Source organism: Stigmatopora nigra, unplaced genomic scaffold (assembly GCF_051989575.1).
Source record: "Stigmatopora nigra isolate UIUO_SnigA unplaced genomic scaffold, RoL_Snig_1.1 HiC_scaffold_45, whole genome shotgun sequence".
Taxonomy (NCBI): Eukaryota; Metazoa; Chordata; class Actinopteri; order Syngnathiformes; family Syngnathidae; genus Stigmatopora; species Stigmatopora nigra.
Genome location: NW_027551624.1, coordinates 89,402 through 109,636, shown reverse-complemented (window position 1 = coordinate 109,636; position 20,235 = coordinate 89,402). Strand labels below are relative to the sequence as shown.

General features: G+C 36.9%; 1 protein-coding gene across 1 annotated transcript in view; it reads left to right on the top strand.

Annotated features, from left to right (window-relative positions):
* The window catches only part of taf2 (TAF2 RNA polymerase II, TATA box binding protein (TBP)-associated factor), a 105,654-nt gene that overhangs the window by 61,788 nt on the left and 23,631 nt on the right, over positions 1 to 20,235 (top strand). Inside the window, exons 18-22 of the mRNA XM_077711832.1 lie at positions 6,160 to 6,286; positions 9,570 to 9,695; positions 14,102 to 14,242; positions 15,728 to 15,838; positions 16,461 to 16,654. Of these exons, the coding sequence (XP_077567958.1) occupies positions 6,160 to 6,286; positions 9,570 to 9,695; positions 14,102 to 14,242; positions 15,728 to 15,838; positions 16,461 to 16,654 (699 nt within the window). The remainder of the gene's footprint in view (positions 1 to 6,159; positions 6,287 to 9,569; positions 9,696 to 14,101; positions 14,243 to 15,727; positions 15,839 to 16,460; positions 16,655 to 20,235) is intronic.

The window sequence follows — 20,235 nt, the reverse complement described above, 5'->3', positions numbered from 1 at the left end:
CTACGCCTCATCGTCCCGTCATCCTCGCCGACCAAAGTGCTCTGTTTTCGGACAAGGCCAATTCCATTCGCCGTATCGTCCTGGGGCTCGCATTTAAAAAAAAAAATCCCCCTCGCTGGTGCTCTCTGCCGTCCAATTCGCTGAGCAAGTTTTGTTTTCAAATAAGCGCCAGCAACAGCCCAATGCCTGTGTTAGTTTTCGTTTGTTTGTTTTTTCTTCCTTTTTTCCATGTGTATTGCGTGATTGCTTTTCGCATCTTTTGTCCCTCCTGGCTTCGCCTTTTCTCTCGTTGACCAGCTGCGTGTGATTGACAATCAGTTCCCTGTTCTGTGTTTTTAAACGTGATTGTTATGTCATTGTTAGATGGCCAGCTTTATTTTGTCTTGCTATGCTCCATGATTCCATGTTCCAAGTTCCTCGTTACTCCATGTGGTTCCACGTCAGGTTTTATTTGGATTTGGATTTCGTTAAGTTTCGTGATACCCTTCTTTCCTATGGAATTAAAGTTTTGTTAGACCACTCCATCCTCATCCAGTGCCAATTTCCCTGCATATGGGTCAACTCTACGTTCCATGCTCGATATCGCCAAACACGGAACAGCCCAGACATTAATGGAATCTCAACTTCCACGTTGCTCCGCCCGACGTCCCGTCATCCTCTCCGGCCAAAGTGCTCTGTTTTCGGACAAGGCCGATTCCATTCACAGTATCGTCGCCCGGGTTCACATTTCAAGACCACAACTGTTTCGGGACATTTAATTCGACATCACCATTTGGCATGATGTCAGGGTTAGCCAATTAGAGACAGTTTTCATGTTGATTTCCTCAGTTGATAATGGTAATTACAGTGGTACCTTTGAGATACGAGCTTAATATGTTACAGGACTGAGCTCGTATGTCGATTTACTTGTATCTCAACCTGGTCAGTCTATTTGCCGAAAGACATGTAGCTGACTGCCCTTTGGCCGAGGGCCAACTCGGTCGTGTGTGTGTACTTGTTTTTCAACCTCCACCTGCGGGCCATATACGGCCTGTTACAGATAACAACATTCATTTAGAATAACAAGCTACAGATAACATTTATTGAGAATAACAATATGCAGATAACATTCATTGAGAATAACAAGGGCATTTATTCACGGCCAAACAAAGTAGTTATAACAGTAAGTACTATAATGACAGGAAAAAAAGGAGTTATAACAGTAGATACTATAATTTTCACCAGTATAGAAAACATTGAGATTAATCTTTGCTTTAAGGTTCTAAGCATTTCTGGACTTACTAAAATACAGACTAGAGGGCTTAGAGTACAATACCTGAAAATGCTATTGAACACACTTCTAGTGATGTGTGCCAATAAGAAAAATATTTTAATATTAAATGATTTCCCATTAATTTATGCAATAGATATTCAAAATGATTTCAATGATTCAAAGATTAATCTCAATGTTTTCTAGGCTGGTGTAAATTACAGTATCTACTGTTATAAATACTTTTTTTCTTCTGTCATTATAGTACTTACTGTTATGATTACTTTGTTTGGCCGTGAATAAATGCCCTTGTTATTGTAAATGAATGTTGTTATCTGTAACTTGTTATTCTAAATGAATGTTGTTATCTGTAACGGGCCTTATGTGGCCCGCGAGCCGAGGTAGAAAAACATGTACACACACATGACCGGGGGCGGGGCGAGCGCGTCCGCAAAATGTCCTTCAGCTGGCTAGTCAGTCCGCTAATTAGCTGATGATGAAACAAGATGAGCTGAGTTCTGAACAAGTCCTTTCATAGTACTCTCCTTGCTCTTAACATTCTATATCATGCCAACTTCAAAGCCATATTCCAAACCAAAGTCTGCTTGCTTTACGTACAAGTCCTCGTACAGTGGGGCAAATAATCATTTAACCACCAATCGAGCAAGTTATCCTATATGAAAAGATAAGAGGCCTGTGATTGCCAACATGGGTAAACCTCAACCATAGAGACAGAATGTGGAAAAAACATTAAAATCACATTATTTGCTTTTTAAAGAATTTATTTGCAAATAATGGTGCAAAATAAGTATTTGGTCATTACCAACCGTTCATATCAATACTTTTTCTACCCTTTGTTGGCAATAATGGAGGCCAAACATTTTCTGTAACTCTTCACAAGCTTTTCACACACTGTTGGTGGTATGGCCCATTCTTCCATGCAGATCTCCTCTAGAGCAATGATGCTTTAGGGCTGTCGGGCAACATCGACTTTCAACTCGCTCCAAAGATTTTCTATGGGGTTGAGATCTGGAGACTGGATAGGCCACTCCAGGACATTGAAATGCTTCTTACGAAGCCACTCCTTTGTTGCCCTGGCTGTGTGTTTGGGATCATTGTCATGCTGAAAGACCCCGCCTTGTCTCATCTTCAATGTCCTTGCTGATAAAGGAGATTTTCACTCAAAATCTCTCGATACATGGGCCCCCATTCATTCTTTCCTTTACACAGATGTTAGGTTCATTCATAATTACCTTCATCCGTAATTATCAATAACTGCAGGCAGACATCTTATTCAATTATTGACATTTAATCAAATAGAATAGATCACAGGTAAAAACCTCAGAGGGGAGATTCAGCAAGCCAGAGTTTCTCCTTCAACTTCCGAACGTCTCATCGAATAGACATTTTCGTACGACTCTTATTGCCATGAATCAAAACAATTTACAGAGTTGTTGATCATTCCATCACGTATGAGTAAAAACAACATCTGGAACTACAATAACAATCAAAGTATTTTACCAATAACAAAAACAGGAGACTAGACCTAACAACATTTATATTAGAACAATTATGCCTTCCTTGACCTAAGAATCATATAATAATTACATAAAGAAAAACCCGAAGTGCGTCACGAGTGTTATGGACGTGGCAGAAACAATATCTTTGTTATGGGCTCCGTTGCTGGAAATGGCAGATATCGAGTCCTTGCCCGATCAACAACCCTCTCAGCCCGATACTGGGTATGTGGATGTAGCGTCAACAATCCTTGGAGAAGTCCATGTGAGAGTGGACTAGGCGGCAGTTTATGACCTTGAGCCGAACAATAGAAAGACTTAGAATGATTTTAACAAAGAAATGAATTACTACACATATATGTATAATAGTAATACAGAATAAACCCAACATACCCCTGTTTTTATAATATGTATGTTATTAATCATTTTTTAGTAATCACAAATGGAAATGTCGGTGACTGCGATTTTATCCGCCTACTCCTTACTCCCATGGCTGGTCTGAAGGAGAAAAAAACATAATCATAATCGTCCAATTGGTCCTCGGATTTACCGTACTCATGGACCCCACTGCTTTCCCCAAACCGTCCCATAAGATACAACTCATGTACTATAGAATTTGTAGGGGCAATTGCTGTTGTTATAAGTCGGCTTAGCAAGGAGCGCAAACGGGATAATACAGCACCCACACAATGTTAGGATAGCGGTAATTGTGCCTATGGTCACCACGAAGGATGTAGCCAAATCTTTATATTTTCCAAAGGTCTTATCCCACCAATCTGACAATGCGGACGTATCTACTCCAGAATGCTCTTGCATATTGCGGTTCAGTGTTTGCAGGCCAGTAATGGCCCTGGTGAGAGATCCACTGGGTGACGTGTTGTTCGGTATGAAGGTGCAACATTGTTTTCCAAACATTGCACACACGCCCCCTGTTTCAAGGATCATATCTACCGCTATGCGATCCTGGAACGCCATCAGACTGGTAGCTGCCAGTTGTTCCTTTATGGCCACAAATCCCTCTTCAGTATAATTTCCGAGTTTTTGGACACTGTAATGTAAGTAATTTATTCTATCCACATTTTTGTTTGGAGTGATTAGAAGGAAGATAGACTCCCAACCTGCTGCGATCTGATTAGCCAGCTTATACTCATCTGGTACGCCCCGGGGGATGCCAATCACATCAATGTATGTTGGATCTCCTTCCCTCCATGCCTCTTGACGATGTCGGGAGGGACGACCCTTCAGCTCCTCCGAATTCTGAGCCGCCAATTGTATCTCCTCCACTGTGGATGGAAAAACAGACACCGGTAAGAGCAGTGAGACCAAAGTACCTAGTCCTGCCGCGTTTCGGCAGGAGTCGTATAATTTATCTACCACCCCGCCACCATAGGCCAGAACGTGGTATTAGGGGTGTAGTTTGTTTTAGAACGCCGGTACACCACGTCTCATTTATCGCCCCCAGCTTCAGACCATGCCCTGTAAGGTTTAAGCAGGTAAAATGATTAAACAGTGGAAAAATTGACTTCCTATTTACTGCGTAACAGGATAAACACTATTTCAATATTTTTTTCTGTACAAGTAGGACACATTTTTTTCATTTGTAAAAACACTTTTCCCCAAAAGAATGGTGATTGAGGGAGTTGTTAGATCCCATCGTATTTTCCCTTGTCTGGTAGTTTATTCTAATCCTTTGTAAGATGATGTAGTCTCAATTGAAACCATATGGAGACGTCAAACCCAATATAAAAGTGTTCCCTATAGTTTTATGGTATTGCTTGCTGAGCAATAAACTTTTCAATTAATATTGGTGTTTCCCGTATCTTATTAAGTCAGAAAGTTTATCTTACCCGTCCCCTCAATGTTTCAATTGAGACCACCCTTTTACCAAAGTAGCTCCACATAGTGCTTGCCTTCTTTACACTCCATTACCAGCTCCCAATTATCCCCCGTTTGGGAAATCCCTGTTTCAGAAATAAATTTCACAGGTTAATATGTCAGTCCAAGCTTTCCAATCTTGACCAATTTCTGCAACAAGGCTTTTCCCAATCTTCAATTTTTTGCTGTTAATGTACCACACATATTTCCCACCATAGATTGACCCCTTGTATGGCAACCAGGACGTCTCCGAGTCCAAATATATATTTTCAATCTCGAATGCATGTCTGGAAATTTGATTTAGTAGGTAATGTTAATCAAATGTAAATGTGAATGTTTCTCGGTTTACCCACCCGTAAGAAGGTGTATCCTCAATTAAAACCCCTCCGCCTTTCCAACTGGAGAAAACAACCCTACTGTGGAGAGGAATAGAATCACAACCATCATTAATCTCATTGCCCCAAAAGCAATAATTGTTTTCAACATGACTTTTTTGTCTTTGTTTCGGTAGTTTTCCTCTTGAAACGTTTCAATTTAGACAACCTTCTTACTGTGGGAAAAGTGCATCCGTGTCCCCCTTGTCTCTGATTTTTGTCGAACTTTACACCATTTCTTCTCCCTCTATTTTTGTTAAACTTCCTCCGCACCCGTCACCTATCTCGGTAAATATTTTCCCCATCAGCCGAGGAGGCCCCGCTATTTTTCCTTACCAAACAGTACTTTCCCGCCGCCTCGGTCTTAAATATATATCCCCGTTATCCGAGGGAGCCCCCACTATTTTCCCAAAATAGTATTTTTAACTTCTCCCCGGCCTTATTTCGCCATTAGTGTCTGTGGAACAAGCTGTTACACTTTTATCCATTCACATATTATTTATATATGTATATTGCCTCAATGCATTAGTGCATATATTATCCTGCATTTTATGCATTTTAAGCTGGCCAGCAAACCCATATTTATTTATCCATAAATATAGCTGTGTAATATTTTTAAAGCGCTTTGTCTTTCCAATTTTTTCCAATCCTTACAAGTTAGACGTATTTTTGGATCGCCATCCAAACCCGCCTTACAACACGTGTTTCCCATATTTTACTTTTTTGTAGTGAGTTCGTGTGCCTCACACAGTTAACTTTATTATATTTATTATTATTATTATCAACCCTTCGACTGTATTTCCTAGGCTTATCTTAATTTTACTGCAGAAACCACACAAACACCATACAACATTTACAACATATTCGTGCCTACCCTTGAGACACAGGACACTTTCCAGCCCCAACATTGTACCTCCAGTACAATACATTGATCACCCGTCTGTGTGGTATTTTAAAACATTTGACAACACGACCGTTAATGTACATTACACCTGGATGCAATATTGTAATATTGTATTGTGTCAAATAAAATAATTTTCCTCCTCTTTATTTTCATCCATTAGTTTGCAATGCCACTGTTGGAATCCTGAAAGCATCATTTTGAAATAAACATGACATTTTATTTGTCTTTATTTTCATACAGTGCTGATTCTCCTCTTCTGTGGATACGAATTGACCCAGACATGTCAATTCTTAGGAAGGTAGAATTGGAGCAAGCTGACTTCATGTGGCAGTATCAGCTACGGTATGAAAGGGATGTAGTTGCACAGGTAAGTTAATTCACACAAATACTTTATTTTAAAACAGTTGTCTGTAAGTCCATTATGAACATGCATGAAATGTTTGTGCGTAACATGAATGTATTTGGAAAACAGATTTTCTTGTCTTAGTATGTGAGTAATAGTCTCTGACATTGATTTTTCTCCTTATAGATCTATTGACTATCTTTGATTTTTAGATTTGACCAAGTTTAGAGATATTTAATTTCAAATGGCTCCAAAAATGGTGTGTATAAGATTAGTCAAAATGCCTGAAATTGTCTGGGTCTCTGTGGATTTCATCTTGAAAAATGATGAGGACTGATAGACTAGTTCAACCAAATATGAATATACCGTATTTTCACACACATAGCGCGCACTTATGTCTAAATTATTCTCTAAAATGGTCAATGCGCCCAATCAGCCGGTGCACCATGTTTGTACACTAAAGTCATTTTTTTGTATGACCCTGACCGCTTGAGTGACTGGTTTTATTCTTTGCCGACATGCTACTTATTGTGATCAACAAAGCGGACACTCACCCTAAAAATAGCCTCCCTGTGTATTCCAAGCATTATGGTAAATCCATTCAAAACGTCCCAGGTGAGTGACAAGGCATTTGACTTTCATGTGCTCGTAGCACGCTTAACCCTCAAACACTCTCAATACTGAAAGAAATAGCACTTAAGACGTATACAGAATGATATCAGAGTGAATGACAACAGAATGCGTATAGAGTGTTCCCGCGGTTATTGCGGTTAATGGGGACCGGGACCACCCGCGATAAGTAAATTTCTGCGAAGTAAGGATTCCCCTTCAAAAATGCTTAATTTGAATTTAATTCCAAATTGTATTATTTTTTTAAATGTTTTCAATTTTTTTTTTATTTTTTACCCCTCTATATACAGTACACCATATAGAATACGGGCAGAGTGAAATTCATGTTATAACAAAAAAACTGTAAAATATGTTGTTTCAATGTAATATTTGTATTTTTTTTCATTTATTTTTCTCCAAAAAAAATCTGCGAAGCTCTGAGTCCGCGGTAGCTGAACCGCGAAGTAGCGAGGGAACACTGTACGCTTGGAAAATGGACTGAAGCCATGGATCGAACACAATTTAACAGCGTGGAGGAAAAGCTTTGCGCATGAACGTGATGAATGTCGGATGGCTGCCAACATAGAGGTTCCATACAAAGACAGGGAGGCAGCGTTGCGCGGAATCGAATCGAAAGCGTTTATTGTCATCATACACAGCTGCGTATAATGAAATTGGTAGTGCTACTCAACAAAGTGCGTTTTCCCAGTGAAAAAAACAATTAAGTAATAAAAAAATATAAAAAGTCACATCCTGGCAAGGTAAATTCTAAAATATTGCACAATAAGATATTGCACATTGTTATTGCACACCCCGAAGTTATTGCACAGAAGGGATTGTGTGTCGTGCTAACGCAAGCTCAGAGTGCTGATGACTGTGGGAAAAAACTGTCCTTATTTCAGTTTAGTCCTTGTTAGACCTGTAGCGTCGTACAGAGGGCAGAAGCTGGAACAAGTTGTGACCACTGTGGTATGGGTCCCTGACAATGCTCTGCTGAGGTAGCGAGGGCTGGCAATGTGGTGATCACTCTCTGCTTGGCCTTTCTGTCTGCTGCCGTGCTTCCTGCGTACCACACTGTAATGCAGTATGCCAGGATGCTCTCAACAGTGGCTCTACAGAAGGTTGCCAGAAGCTTCGTGTAATAGTTCCTCCTGAGTACCCTCAGGAAATGTCGGAAAGAGTCGTTTCTGGGCCTTCTCCACCCCTACGGTGGTGTTGGTAGAGCAGGAGAGCTTGTCCGTGACGTGGGTCCCCGGAATTTGAAGGACTGGACCCTGTCTACGTATACTCCATTTATGAGGAATGGGGCCAGATCTGTGCTGGGTTTCCAAAAGTCCAGGATTCTTTCTTTATATTTCGTGGTGTTAAGTGTGAGATTGTTCACAAAACACCATAAAGACAGTTTGTTGACCTCATCTCTGTATGCAGACTCATCCCACCCTGAGATGAGTCCGACTACAGTGGTGTCATCGTCAAATTTGATGATGGAGTTATACCGGTGGGACAGTGTAGTCGTATGTGTACAGCAAGTATAGAAGAGGACTCGGTACATAACCTTGAGGGGAGCCAGTGCTCAGTCTGATGGAGGAAGAGAGGTGGGGACCATGTCTAACAGTTTGTGGATGGTTGGTTAAGAAATTCTTAATCCAGGAGCAGATGGAAGAGGATAGTCCAAGATGGGAGAGTTATTCAGCCAGAATGTCCGGTTTTATGGTGTGAAAGGCTGAGCTACAGTCAATGAAAAGCATTCTCACGTAATTCCCATCGTGGTCCAGGTGGCTCAGTACTGTATATAGAGCTACGGCAATGGCATCCTCAGTGGATCTGTTTACTCAACTGAGGGAGGGATTGTATCCCTGATATGGCGGGCGACCAACATTTCAAAGCACTTCATGATCACAGGCGTAAGTGCAACCAGCCTGAGCGAGCAGCATCCCTCTTAGAAGGCGGCCTGCCATTTCACCACTCCTGACGCCCGACAGTCTAAGAGTCAAAAACTATTTCGTGCTTGATGCCTTCTCTGCTTGAAGATTATTTTGATGTTGGGGATTAACCCTAACATAAATCTAGGCAGAAGTCTGTAAACGTGCTTTGTTGAAGTCACTGGCAACACCAAAGACTCCATCGGGGCTGCTGTTTGTTTACAGTTGCCTGCAGGAGGAGCGCCGTGCTAACATTAGCATCTTGTGGGATGTAAACAGCCAATACAATGATAATCGTTAGCTCTCTGGGTAGATAGAAGGCCCTGCACCGAACTGCCAAGAGCTCTAGATCAGGGGTGCAGTGAGTGTCAATGATACTACTGTTGCAGCACCAGTCGTTTTGTATGTACACGCATGGCCTAACTGAATACTTTGACTTATATTTTTGCATCGATAAAGTAAAATCAAACTGCGTTTTGTTGCTGTTGCCCTTTTTAAAACGTACGAAACCATGCATGCTATATGCTATGTTGTGTTATGCTAGCACAACCATACCAGCGCGTCCTTTAAAACAAAGCGGTCCATCAATTGACAAAGAAACAGAAAATACACTCGCTACTGAGACTGCGGCCTTTAGGGCGGTGCATTTTATAGGTGTGAAAATACGGTATGTATAAAGTATAGGTTAACTTTTACATTTTGTGATGCATCTCATTGCAACATTACTTTTATATCATGGATGATCTCTTGCCACTTGTTTTCTCCCTGTTCTTTAGGAGGAGGCTATATCTGCTCTCGAAACATGCCCGACTCCTGCTTCAAGACTGGCTCTAACTGATATTCTTGAACAAGAACAGTGTTTCTACAAAGTGCGTATGCAGGCCTGCTTCTGCTTGGCAAAGGTATAAAAGACTGTTCCCTCTCGGGCTGGCGTCCAAAGTATTTGAGGTAGCATGTCGATGTGTGACATGTCTGTCCTGTCTCACAGTTGTAAGGTTTTTGTTTCAAAGATTAGCTCTGGTCAAACTATTTTGATGATGAAGAAAAAAAATCTAATTTTCTAATTAAATTATACAGCCTCAATTGGATAATGTTGCTACTCTGTCAACCCTCACACATTCTAACAGAACGTTATAAAAAAAAAAAAAAACTATGGTCGAGAAAAATAGGGCAACTTGTTTGCATAGAAAATGTAGAGCATCACTGTGGACATTACCACATGGATAAAGACAATGCCTAGCCTGTTCCAGGTTTGTTTTGTTTTTGAATCGTAGTTTAAAATGCCTACTTCCTGTAAAAGAATCCTTACCAGAGTCCATGCCCCCTCCTAGTTGCACAGCGAGGACAGCTACAGCGAGCCAAGGCCTGGCGATCCAGGCAGCGACACGTTTTCGGGAAAAGGATGCCTTCCCCGACATTCTTGTGCAAAAATGAACTGAAAGTGCTAGGATTCACATGGATCGCCTGACAATCCATATGTGGATGCTGCTGGCTGGCTCAATTGTAAATCCAGCCTTAATCAACAAGTTCGACCATCCTCATGCTTTACCAAACAAGAAAAAATTCTACGTGTTGAATGATTCGTTTATTACAGACAATGGTGTTTTTTTTAGGTCGTTTTGTGATCAGACATGTTTCGATCCCATGCTTACAGTAAAGTAATCCCTGAAATATATATATATATATATATATATATATATATATATATATATATATATATATATATATATATATATATACATATATATATATATACATATATATATATACATATATATATATATACATATATATATATATATATACATATATATATATATATACATACATATATATATACATACATATATATATACATACATATATATACATACATATATATACATACATATATATACATACATATATACACATATATATACACATATATATACACATATATATATATATATATATATATATATATACATATATATATATATACATATATATATATATATATATATATATATACATATATATATATATATATATATATATATATATATATATATATATATATATATATATATATATATATATATATATATATATATATATATATATATATATATATATATATATATATATATATATATATATATATATATATATATATATATATATATATATATATATATATATATATATATATATATATATATATATATATATATATATATATATATATATATATATATATATATATATATATATATATATATATATATATATATATATATATATATATATATATATATATATATATATATATATATATATATATATATATATATATATATATATATATATATATATATATATATATATATATATATATATATATATATATATATATATATATATATATATATATATATATATATATATATATATATATATATATATATATATATATATATATATATATATATATATATATATATATATATATATATATATATATATATATATATATATATATATATATATATATATATATATATATATATATATACATACATATATATATACATATATATATATACATATATATATAGACCAGACATGGCCACAACAAAACAAAATGAACTTACAACTAAGAACAAACCTTGGTGCCTCTGTGATAATAATAATAATGAAGATGATAATAATGATAATGATAATCGGAGATAGGCCCTGTCGTCATCATCAACAACAAAAGCCTACTTGTCATCACACCCAGAAACTGCGCATGACGAAATTGGTAGTGCTTCTCCATAAGGTGCGTTTCCTCGGCAAAATACCTAAATAAGGGATAGTGATAGTTACGGACTCGTAATTTGGCATTCCGCTGTTATGGATATCTTGCATCAGATTGGAGATAGTCCAAGGTGGGAGACTTTGTCAGTCAGAATGTCCAGTTTTATGATGTTAAAGACTGAGCTATAGTCAATGAAAAGCAATTCCCATGGTGTTCCAAGTGGCTCAGTGCTGTATGTAGAGCAATGGCGATAGCATCATCAGTGGACCTGTTTGCTCTATAAGCAAACTGGTGAGGGTCAACTGAGGGAGGGATTGTATTCCTGATATGGCGGGCTAACAACTTTTCAAAGCACTTCATGATCACAGGCGTGAGTGCAACAGGCCAATAATCATTCATGCTGTTAATGGTTGGCTTTTTGGGGACAGGGATAATGGTGGCATATTTCAGGCAGGATGGGACGATGGATTGTTGCAGGGAAAAATTGAAAATCTTTGTGAAAGCACCAGTCAGCTGGTCAGCACAGGCTTTGATCACCTTCCCAGGTACTCGAGGCCAGCAGCCTTCCTGGTGTTGACAGACCGCATTGCCAGTCTCAGTTCCTATTCCCAGAACTTCAGTGTATCGCTGCAGGGTGGTGGTGGGGGTGTGATTTGTCAGTCTCAAAGTGGGTAAAGAAACAGTTCAGTTTCTCCGCTAGTGAGGCATCTGCGTTAACAGACATTATTGATATTGTAGTTGGTAATATGTCATATTTCCTGCCAAATCTTCTTTGGGTTATTTTCTGTGAAATGCTCCTCAATTTTCTTAGTATATGCTGCCTTGGCCTTTTTAAATGCCTCTTTTCAGCTGTGCTCTGGCAGCTTTATATTTTATCTTGTCCCCTGATCTGAAGGCAGTGTTACAGCATTTCATTAGTGCCTGTGTCTCATTGGTCATCCAAGGTTTTTGGTTAGGAAAAAACTGTATCCTGTAACCTGTAAAAACATGGTCAAGGGTTTTGTCTTCTCTCGTATTACATTTTACGTATTAAATAAACTTAGGTAGAACAGTCTTTAAATAAGCATTGTTGAAGTCAACAGCGACAAGACTCCATCGGGATGGTCAAGCTGATGTTTGGGTGTAGCCATGTTTCCGTGATTAGAATAATGTTACAGTTCCTAACAAAGCTGTTGGTAGCTATTCGAAGTTCCAACTCATCAATTTTATGGGTGATGGATCGGTAAAAAAGATACTAGGAAGCGGTGCTCGGTGTGGTTGTTGTCTCAGCTTAGCAGCAAGGTCCACCTGGCATCCGCGCTTTGCTTCCCCTCTTTTCGACGTACTTTGAGTGGGCTGGCTATCCACAGAGATCCTGGAGGTCTCGAGATGTCCTCGGGGAAACCGTAGGTCTGTTAGTAGTTTGTTGTGAAATCGGATATATCACATCTCGTTCTGTTAATGATTAAATCCTGCCAACTGTAGGATAACAAACGACACCGGACTGAGTGCTTACCCTAACCCTAAGCTGCTTGTCAACTTATACATTGATTTTGGGTGCCTCAAAGTTGTGCCCCAATCATGCGCTTCAATTTGGCTCACTTTGTTGCTCTGCCCATTTAGATTTGTACAGAGATAGTATCCTCTTGAATGGTGGAGTTCCTGTTAGGGAAACTTTCAAAGGGTCAGCCAACTAGCCCAAAAATAAATGTGCATTTCAGCATCAAGTGCTCCCACAAAATGCATCTTCTGTCTGCACTGGTGGCAACATGCTAATTTGCCAAAGGGCTGCTTTCAAGCAAGATGAACTTGGCAACATTGGTTTTTATCTTAATGCATCTTCTTAAGAGATGAAAACTTTAAGCAATGATTTAATATCAGATAATTCTTTTAATTTGTTGCCAGTTACCAGTTATGTATTTTTATTTTTTTATTGGACCTTTTTTAAAATAACATCCTTGAGGATACGCAATACAGATAATGGTTGAATTAATGAAGTGTTATGTTACAAAGGTCTTAAATTCATTGACTTTTGTTTTTGTTGATTGCAGATTTTGATTTTTAAAAAATGCTCTAAAATTAAACCTATTTATAAGCTTGTTTGGCTTCAACTTTATTATATGGGGAAAATGATCTGTAATATTCAATTTACTCCGGAAAGAAAATGTAGCAAAATAATTGTGAAAAAAGGGGCAAAAAAAGATATAAAATGTTTTAATTTACATTTTTGTTATTGTTGGTTTATTGAAAATGTGAAAATCCACGCTGAAACTTGAGTGTGGAAGCTACACGCCTGTCTTGCTTGCTATTAGGACTCAGCACTGAAAAAAAAAAAGGTAGTGATAATAAAGGACATCCTACTTCGCGTGTACCGCGGCCATGTCTGGTCTACATTAACTGTGATAATCAAGGGCTTACCTTATGAGCTTTTTGTCATATTGTCCACACCTGACATAAAAAAACTGCAGTTTGAAAAATAAATTATGAAACGGCAAAAGATTAAGTTAAGGTTTCATGATTATTTTTTATGTTTTGATATGATTGCAGATTGCCAATGCCATGGTGAGCACATGGCAGGGCCCACCTGCGATGAAATCTCTCTTCACCAGAATGTTCTGCTGTAAAACCTGCCCCAATATTGTAAAGACCAACAACTTCCTTAACTTCCAGAGCTATTTCCTCCAAAAGGTAAGACATGTGCACCAAAATTATTCAGAAAAAGATAAGCCATTTCCACAAAAAGACAACCTTCAACACCTTGTACCAGCATAATAACCATTAAATTCACAGTCAGTTCAATAAGTATTCAAACACCCTGCTATACTGCAAGTTATCCTCCTTAAAAAATTACAGAGGGGTCTGAACTTTTAATTGTAGGTGCATGTCAACTGTGGGAGATTTACTCGCATATAAGCTGCTTTTTTAGGACAAAAAAATGACTGAATCGAGGGTACAGCTTATATAAGTACAAGAACACGACTCGCAAAAAAACTGCAATTTGACTGCGCCGTGACACGATGACATCACAACAACCTAATGCACCCATGCGTGCGCTGTGATGTCACAACACAAGCGAATGCTGATACGGTAATTTATTTCAAAATAGAGAAAAGATAAACAGACAAAATGCTAACCAGAATTTTTTTTTATGTATAGGAATGAAATTCATGAAGATAAAAAACGTATCTTGAATAAAACGCAAAATGTTCCTGGCCATGCATGGCCATCTTAGGGAGGTCGGAGCGCAGCCGTCTACATTTTTTGGCCTTGATTTTGAAATTAAAACAAACTTCAACTTTAATTTTTTAGTTTTATTTCTTGTTCGAAAGTGACAACTATTGGAGTGATATGAACCATCAAAAGAATTGAGATTTTTTGGATTGGATTGGATAACTTTATTCGTCCCGTATTCGGGGAAAAAAAAGAAAGAAGGGCTGTAAAACATGAAAAACATAAGAGTCTGACACGCTTGGTGCAGAGCTACTGCCACAGGCTCCCGCTTGAACGGCGCCATCTTGGATGAATTGACATTAAAATTTGACATTAAAAGCGATATGGCTGCCACGACATCTTAAACCTCTGATAAGAAAATTGTAATTTCTGTAATTAGAAAGCATCAGGTTCTCATCAAGATAGACATTTCTCTTTTCAAATTGACTAATTTGATAGTTTGCATTTACAAAGACAGGCATATTAACTTCCTTATGATATTGACCCTAACAATGTGCTTTCTATTCATACAGTATCTCAGAAATACCACTTGTGATGATTTTTCTTAAGATATTCCCTTCAAAGTAACAGATCTGTACTCCCTTTTAAAACCATGAATATGGAGGTGCAAATTCAGAATAAAAGTGCATATAGATATAGAAGGCTCTATTAGAAGGTGCTATTTTGAATTAGGAAAAACATTAATTTTGTTTCTTAATTTCATTCTGTATTTTAACTTCTTCAACTTGATTTAGCATCTTTTTGAAATCAGAAACACATTTGAAATATATTTTTTTAACATTTTGGCTTCAAGTGGTTAACTTTTCTTACTGATATTTGTTTTATATTTTAATGTCAACTCTGCTTCTGTTTTGGACTTCTGTGATATAGGCCTTTGTGAATATTGCTGACTTTAACTGCGTTTTACCATGTGATGTATTCTTTCTCTTTATTCTTTGCAAGACGATGCCTGTTGCCATGGCGTTGCTAAGAGATGTTCAGAACCTCTGTCCCAAGGACGTCCTCCACTTTCTGCTTGACCTTATCAAGTACAATGACAACAGGAAGAACAAGGTAAAGATAAAGGAACACCTTTACTTACCATGTTTAACTTACATTTATCCTCGGTACATACAGACAGTTACAGCACTTTGTCAGGCATGAATTGTGCAAGTCCTCTTACATAAATATAAAAGTAGATTTGTCTCCCGCTTTGGTACTCATCTGCTTTGATATGGTTTTCTGAGCGCTAAAGTATCTATTTTTAGGAAGCTTTCTTGAAAACATGATCACCATGCATAACCCACTCACTGGAACATGTGGACAAACCCTATCTCTCTCTTTCTCTCTCTATCTCTCTCTCTATCTCTATCTATCTCTCTCTATCTCTCTCTATCTCTCTCTATCTCTCTCTATCTCTCTCTATCTCTCTCTATCTCTCTCTATCTCTCTCTATCTCTCTCTATCTCTCTCTATCTCTATCTCTCTCTATCTCTCTCTATCTCTCTCTCTCTCTATCTCTCTATCTCTATCACGCATTGGAAAATGACATATTTGCACTAAATTACTTGCAGCTCAGGTTTTCCATACTGGTCCATAACCTGCAGAGTTCAAAGCAAGTCACAAAAGTAACAATTAAAATCCAGTATGTTATTTTGTTTTTTATCCTACTAATACATGCATTTCCTGTCTCCAGTTCTCTGATAATTACTACCGCGCTGATCTCCTCAAAGCATTGACCAACTCTTTGACCCCAGCCTTCAGCATCAATAATGAGATGCGCACAGTGGACAATTTAAATGCTGATGTACGTCTAATTTTGGAAGAGATAACCAGACTCCTGAACATGGAAAAACTTTTGCCGAGCTACAGAAGCACTATCACTATCAGGTATATTGTAAGTGTATTGTTTGTCTGTGATTGTTATCTTGGAAAGCAATTAATACACTAATGAATGAATGCATGGCTTGTAACATAAATAAATTGACATTATGGTAACGGAGTATGGAGTGCAAAAACATTAGCCCACTAGGCTAATGTTTGAAGTACTTCTTGGATGTCACTGTTTCAGATTTTCTCACTCTGTCCTTCGTTGGTTAAGTCTACATTTTTGTGATTGCCGCCATAGTCAAGACTTCTCAGAAATTACAGCGGAAGACGTCCACAGACTGCTCGATAGCCACTCAACCAGGGCTTGGGAAAAATGAATTTTTGTGCCAAAAAATAATTTGTCTCAACAAATAAATCAATTTAAATTTTGGACGTAAACGTAATTCTTGAAAATTATTGCAATATATTTAAACTCATTTCTAAAAGAAAACCAGTGTTTAACTTGCTAAGTTTAAAACAAAATGTCTTCTTTTTGCAATGAACTGCATGTTTGGCCTTTTAGGGTTATTAAAAATCCGTTAAAAAAAAATATCTACTGCAATAGCGATAGTCTGCCCACTAACCATTAAGTCCAAGCGGTCAGGCTGTAGTCCCAAATGCCCATCCCTAAATCAAGAATCAAATTTTATTTTTTGGATTTCTAATTGTGGATGTACAAGATATAATCAATTCGCTCACAAGAGAGAAAAAAAACTGTGGGGGAGCTTCCGAAGGAATGATGCGGGATACAAATTCACGATCACAACTCAGGATAATTAGCTGCTCTGTGATCATGCAGATTATGCATCCTGGTGTTTGTGTCCCCTGTACACAGACATAGCAATTAACATTCAACGCATGGAGAAATGCTTACAATTAGAGCTGGGCGATAAAACGATAATGATAATTATCATGAAACAATTTTTGGCAAAGATAATATTAACCCTTTTTAAACTGTAATTACATCCCTGACCACCACAGAGAACGGGGACAGAGTTGCGAAATGAACGCTAGTTACAGACCAACGCTCAGGAGAAATGACGAGAAAATATGTGTTTAGCATGTTAGCAATTGTCTTACACGGAGCATGAATGCAAAAAGACAACAACACGGCCAAAATAAGCCATTATGAGATGCAGGACAACACTGGGCCAATACACTAAATGATCCACGTAAATTTATTTATTTAAATGCCTCATAAATACCTGTGCGAGAAGAGCTGCCTTATTGAAAATGATCTCAAAGCACTGTCTTCATTCGAGGACAGCCTGTATGTACTATTTTTCTTATTGATATCAAGATGTTTTACCCGTTTTATCTTTATTTTTTCCCGATTCGCTCTGGGAGTGATGCGATGTATCCATAACGGCAGTATGCCAAATTACAAGTCCAAAATTTTCACTTATTTGGGTCTTTTGCCGAGAAAACGCACCTTATGGAGAAGCACTACCAATTTCGTCATACGCAGTTCTGGGTATGATGACAATTTGGCTTTTGTTGTTGATGATGACGAGAAAGCCTATGTCCAATTATTATTATAATTTATCTAAATGTTCTGAAAATGTAGCAAAAATGTAAAATGTGTTATCTTGGATTAAGTAATTATTTAATTTTTGTAAATGGCCAGATGTGTGGTAAATTTACTCAGTTGCTTTTTGTGAGGCTGAAGATAGTCTGCTTGCTAATGGTGACGATGTCTTCAGTTGATTCCTTCATCTATTTCACATTGCAAAGTAACTTTTGGTTTGAAGGAAATTTATAAAAATACAGACACCTGTCAAAATGTATACAGGTTTTATTCTTAACTTTTCACAGTGTAAAGAAGTTGCCTTATCTTAATTGCACATTACAACAACAGAAATACTTCTTAAAATCATATTTTGTATTTTCTTTCCTTATAAAGTAAGGTAAAATAGTTGCTCTCATATTTGAATACGTTAGAAAGTAATTTATTTACTAATTCACAAAAGTGAAGTGTCAAATTCGAAACTAAAAAGATGTGATAGTTATCGTGATACTTATCATGATATTTATCGATAGATTGATTTTTTTTTAATCGTGATAACAATTTCTGTTATATCGCACAATAGGTGTTATGTAGATGAACGAGTGCCACAATATTCTACATGACGTATTTACTCGCATATCAGCCGCTCTTGTCGGACAAAAAAATGATGACTGAATCGAATGTACAGCTAATATGCGCATAAAAACACAACATGAACAAAAGTTGACTACGTTATGAGACAATGGCACAATGACGTCATGACGGAAGCGACTGCGGCCGATACGGTCATTTATTTCAAATGAGAGAAAACAAACAGATACAATGCTGAACAAAATTTATTTTAACATCTATGAAATAAATAAAAACCCAATTTTATTGTTAATCCAATTTTATTGTTAATCCAATTTTATTGTTAATCCAATTTTATTGTTAATCCAATTTTATTGTTAATCCAATTTTATTGTTAATCCAAATTTATTGTTAATCCAATTTTATTGTTAATCCAAATTTATTGTTAGTCCAAATTTATTGTTAATCCAATCTTATCTTTATTACAATCTTATCTTTATTACAATCTTATCTTTATTACAATCTTATCTTTATTACAATCTTATCTTTATTACAATCTTATCTTTATTACAATCTTATCTTTATTACAATCTTATCTTTATTACAATCTTATCTTTATTACAATCTTATCTTTATTACAATCTTATCTTTATTTCAATCTTATCTTTATTCCAATCTTATCTTTATTCCAATCTTATCTTTATTACAATCTTATCTTTATTACAATCTTATCTTTATTACAATCTTATCTTTATTACAATCTTATCTTTATTACAATCTTATCTTTATTACAATCTTATCTTTATTACAATCTTATCTTTATTACAATCTTATCTTTATTACAATCTTATCTTTATTACAATCTTATCTTTATTACAATCTTATCTTTATTACAATCTTATCTTTATTACAATCTTATCTTTATTACAATCTTATCTTTATTACAATCTTATCTTTATTACAATCTTATCTTTATTACAATCTTATCTTTATTACAATCTTATCTTTATTACAATCTTATCTTTATTACAATCTTATCTTTATTACAATCTTATCTTTATTACAATCTTATCTTTATTACAATCTTATCTTTATTACAATCTTATCTTTATTACAATCTTATCTTTATTACAATCTTATCTTTATTACAATCTTGTCATTATTTACTAACATCTGCGAAGCAAACTTTTTCTACAGTCGCCAAGATTTAAATACTCTTGGGAGGTGATGCGATATATCCATCACAACAGATTACCAACGAACCTAAAATATCCCCGAGGACATCTCGAGACCACCGGGATCTCCATGTATAATCAGCCCACTCATAGTACGACAGAGGCGACGAAGGGAAAGAAAGCAAAAGTGCGGATGCCGGGCTGGCCTAGCTGCTAAGCTAAGGAAACAACCGCACAGAGTACCGCTTCTGAGTGTCTTCTTGACCGACGTCAGATCCATCGTATCGCCACGGTATCGCTAGCTAGCCGTACACTATGGTTGCTCAAAAGAATCTGGGAAAAGCGTGTAT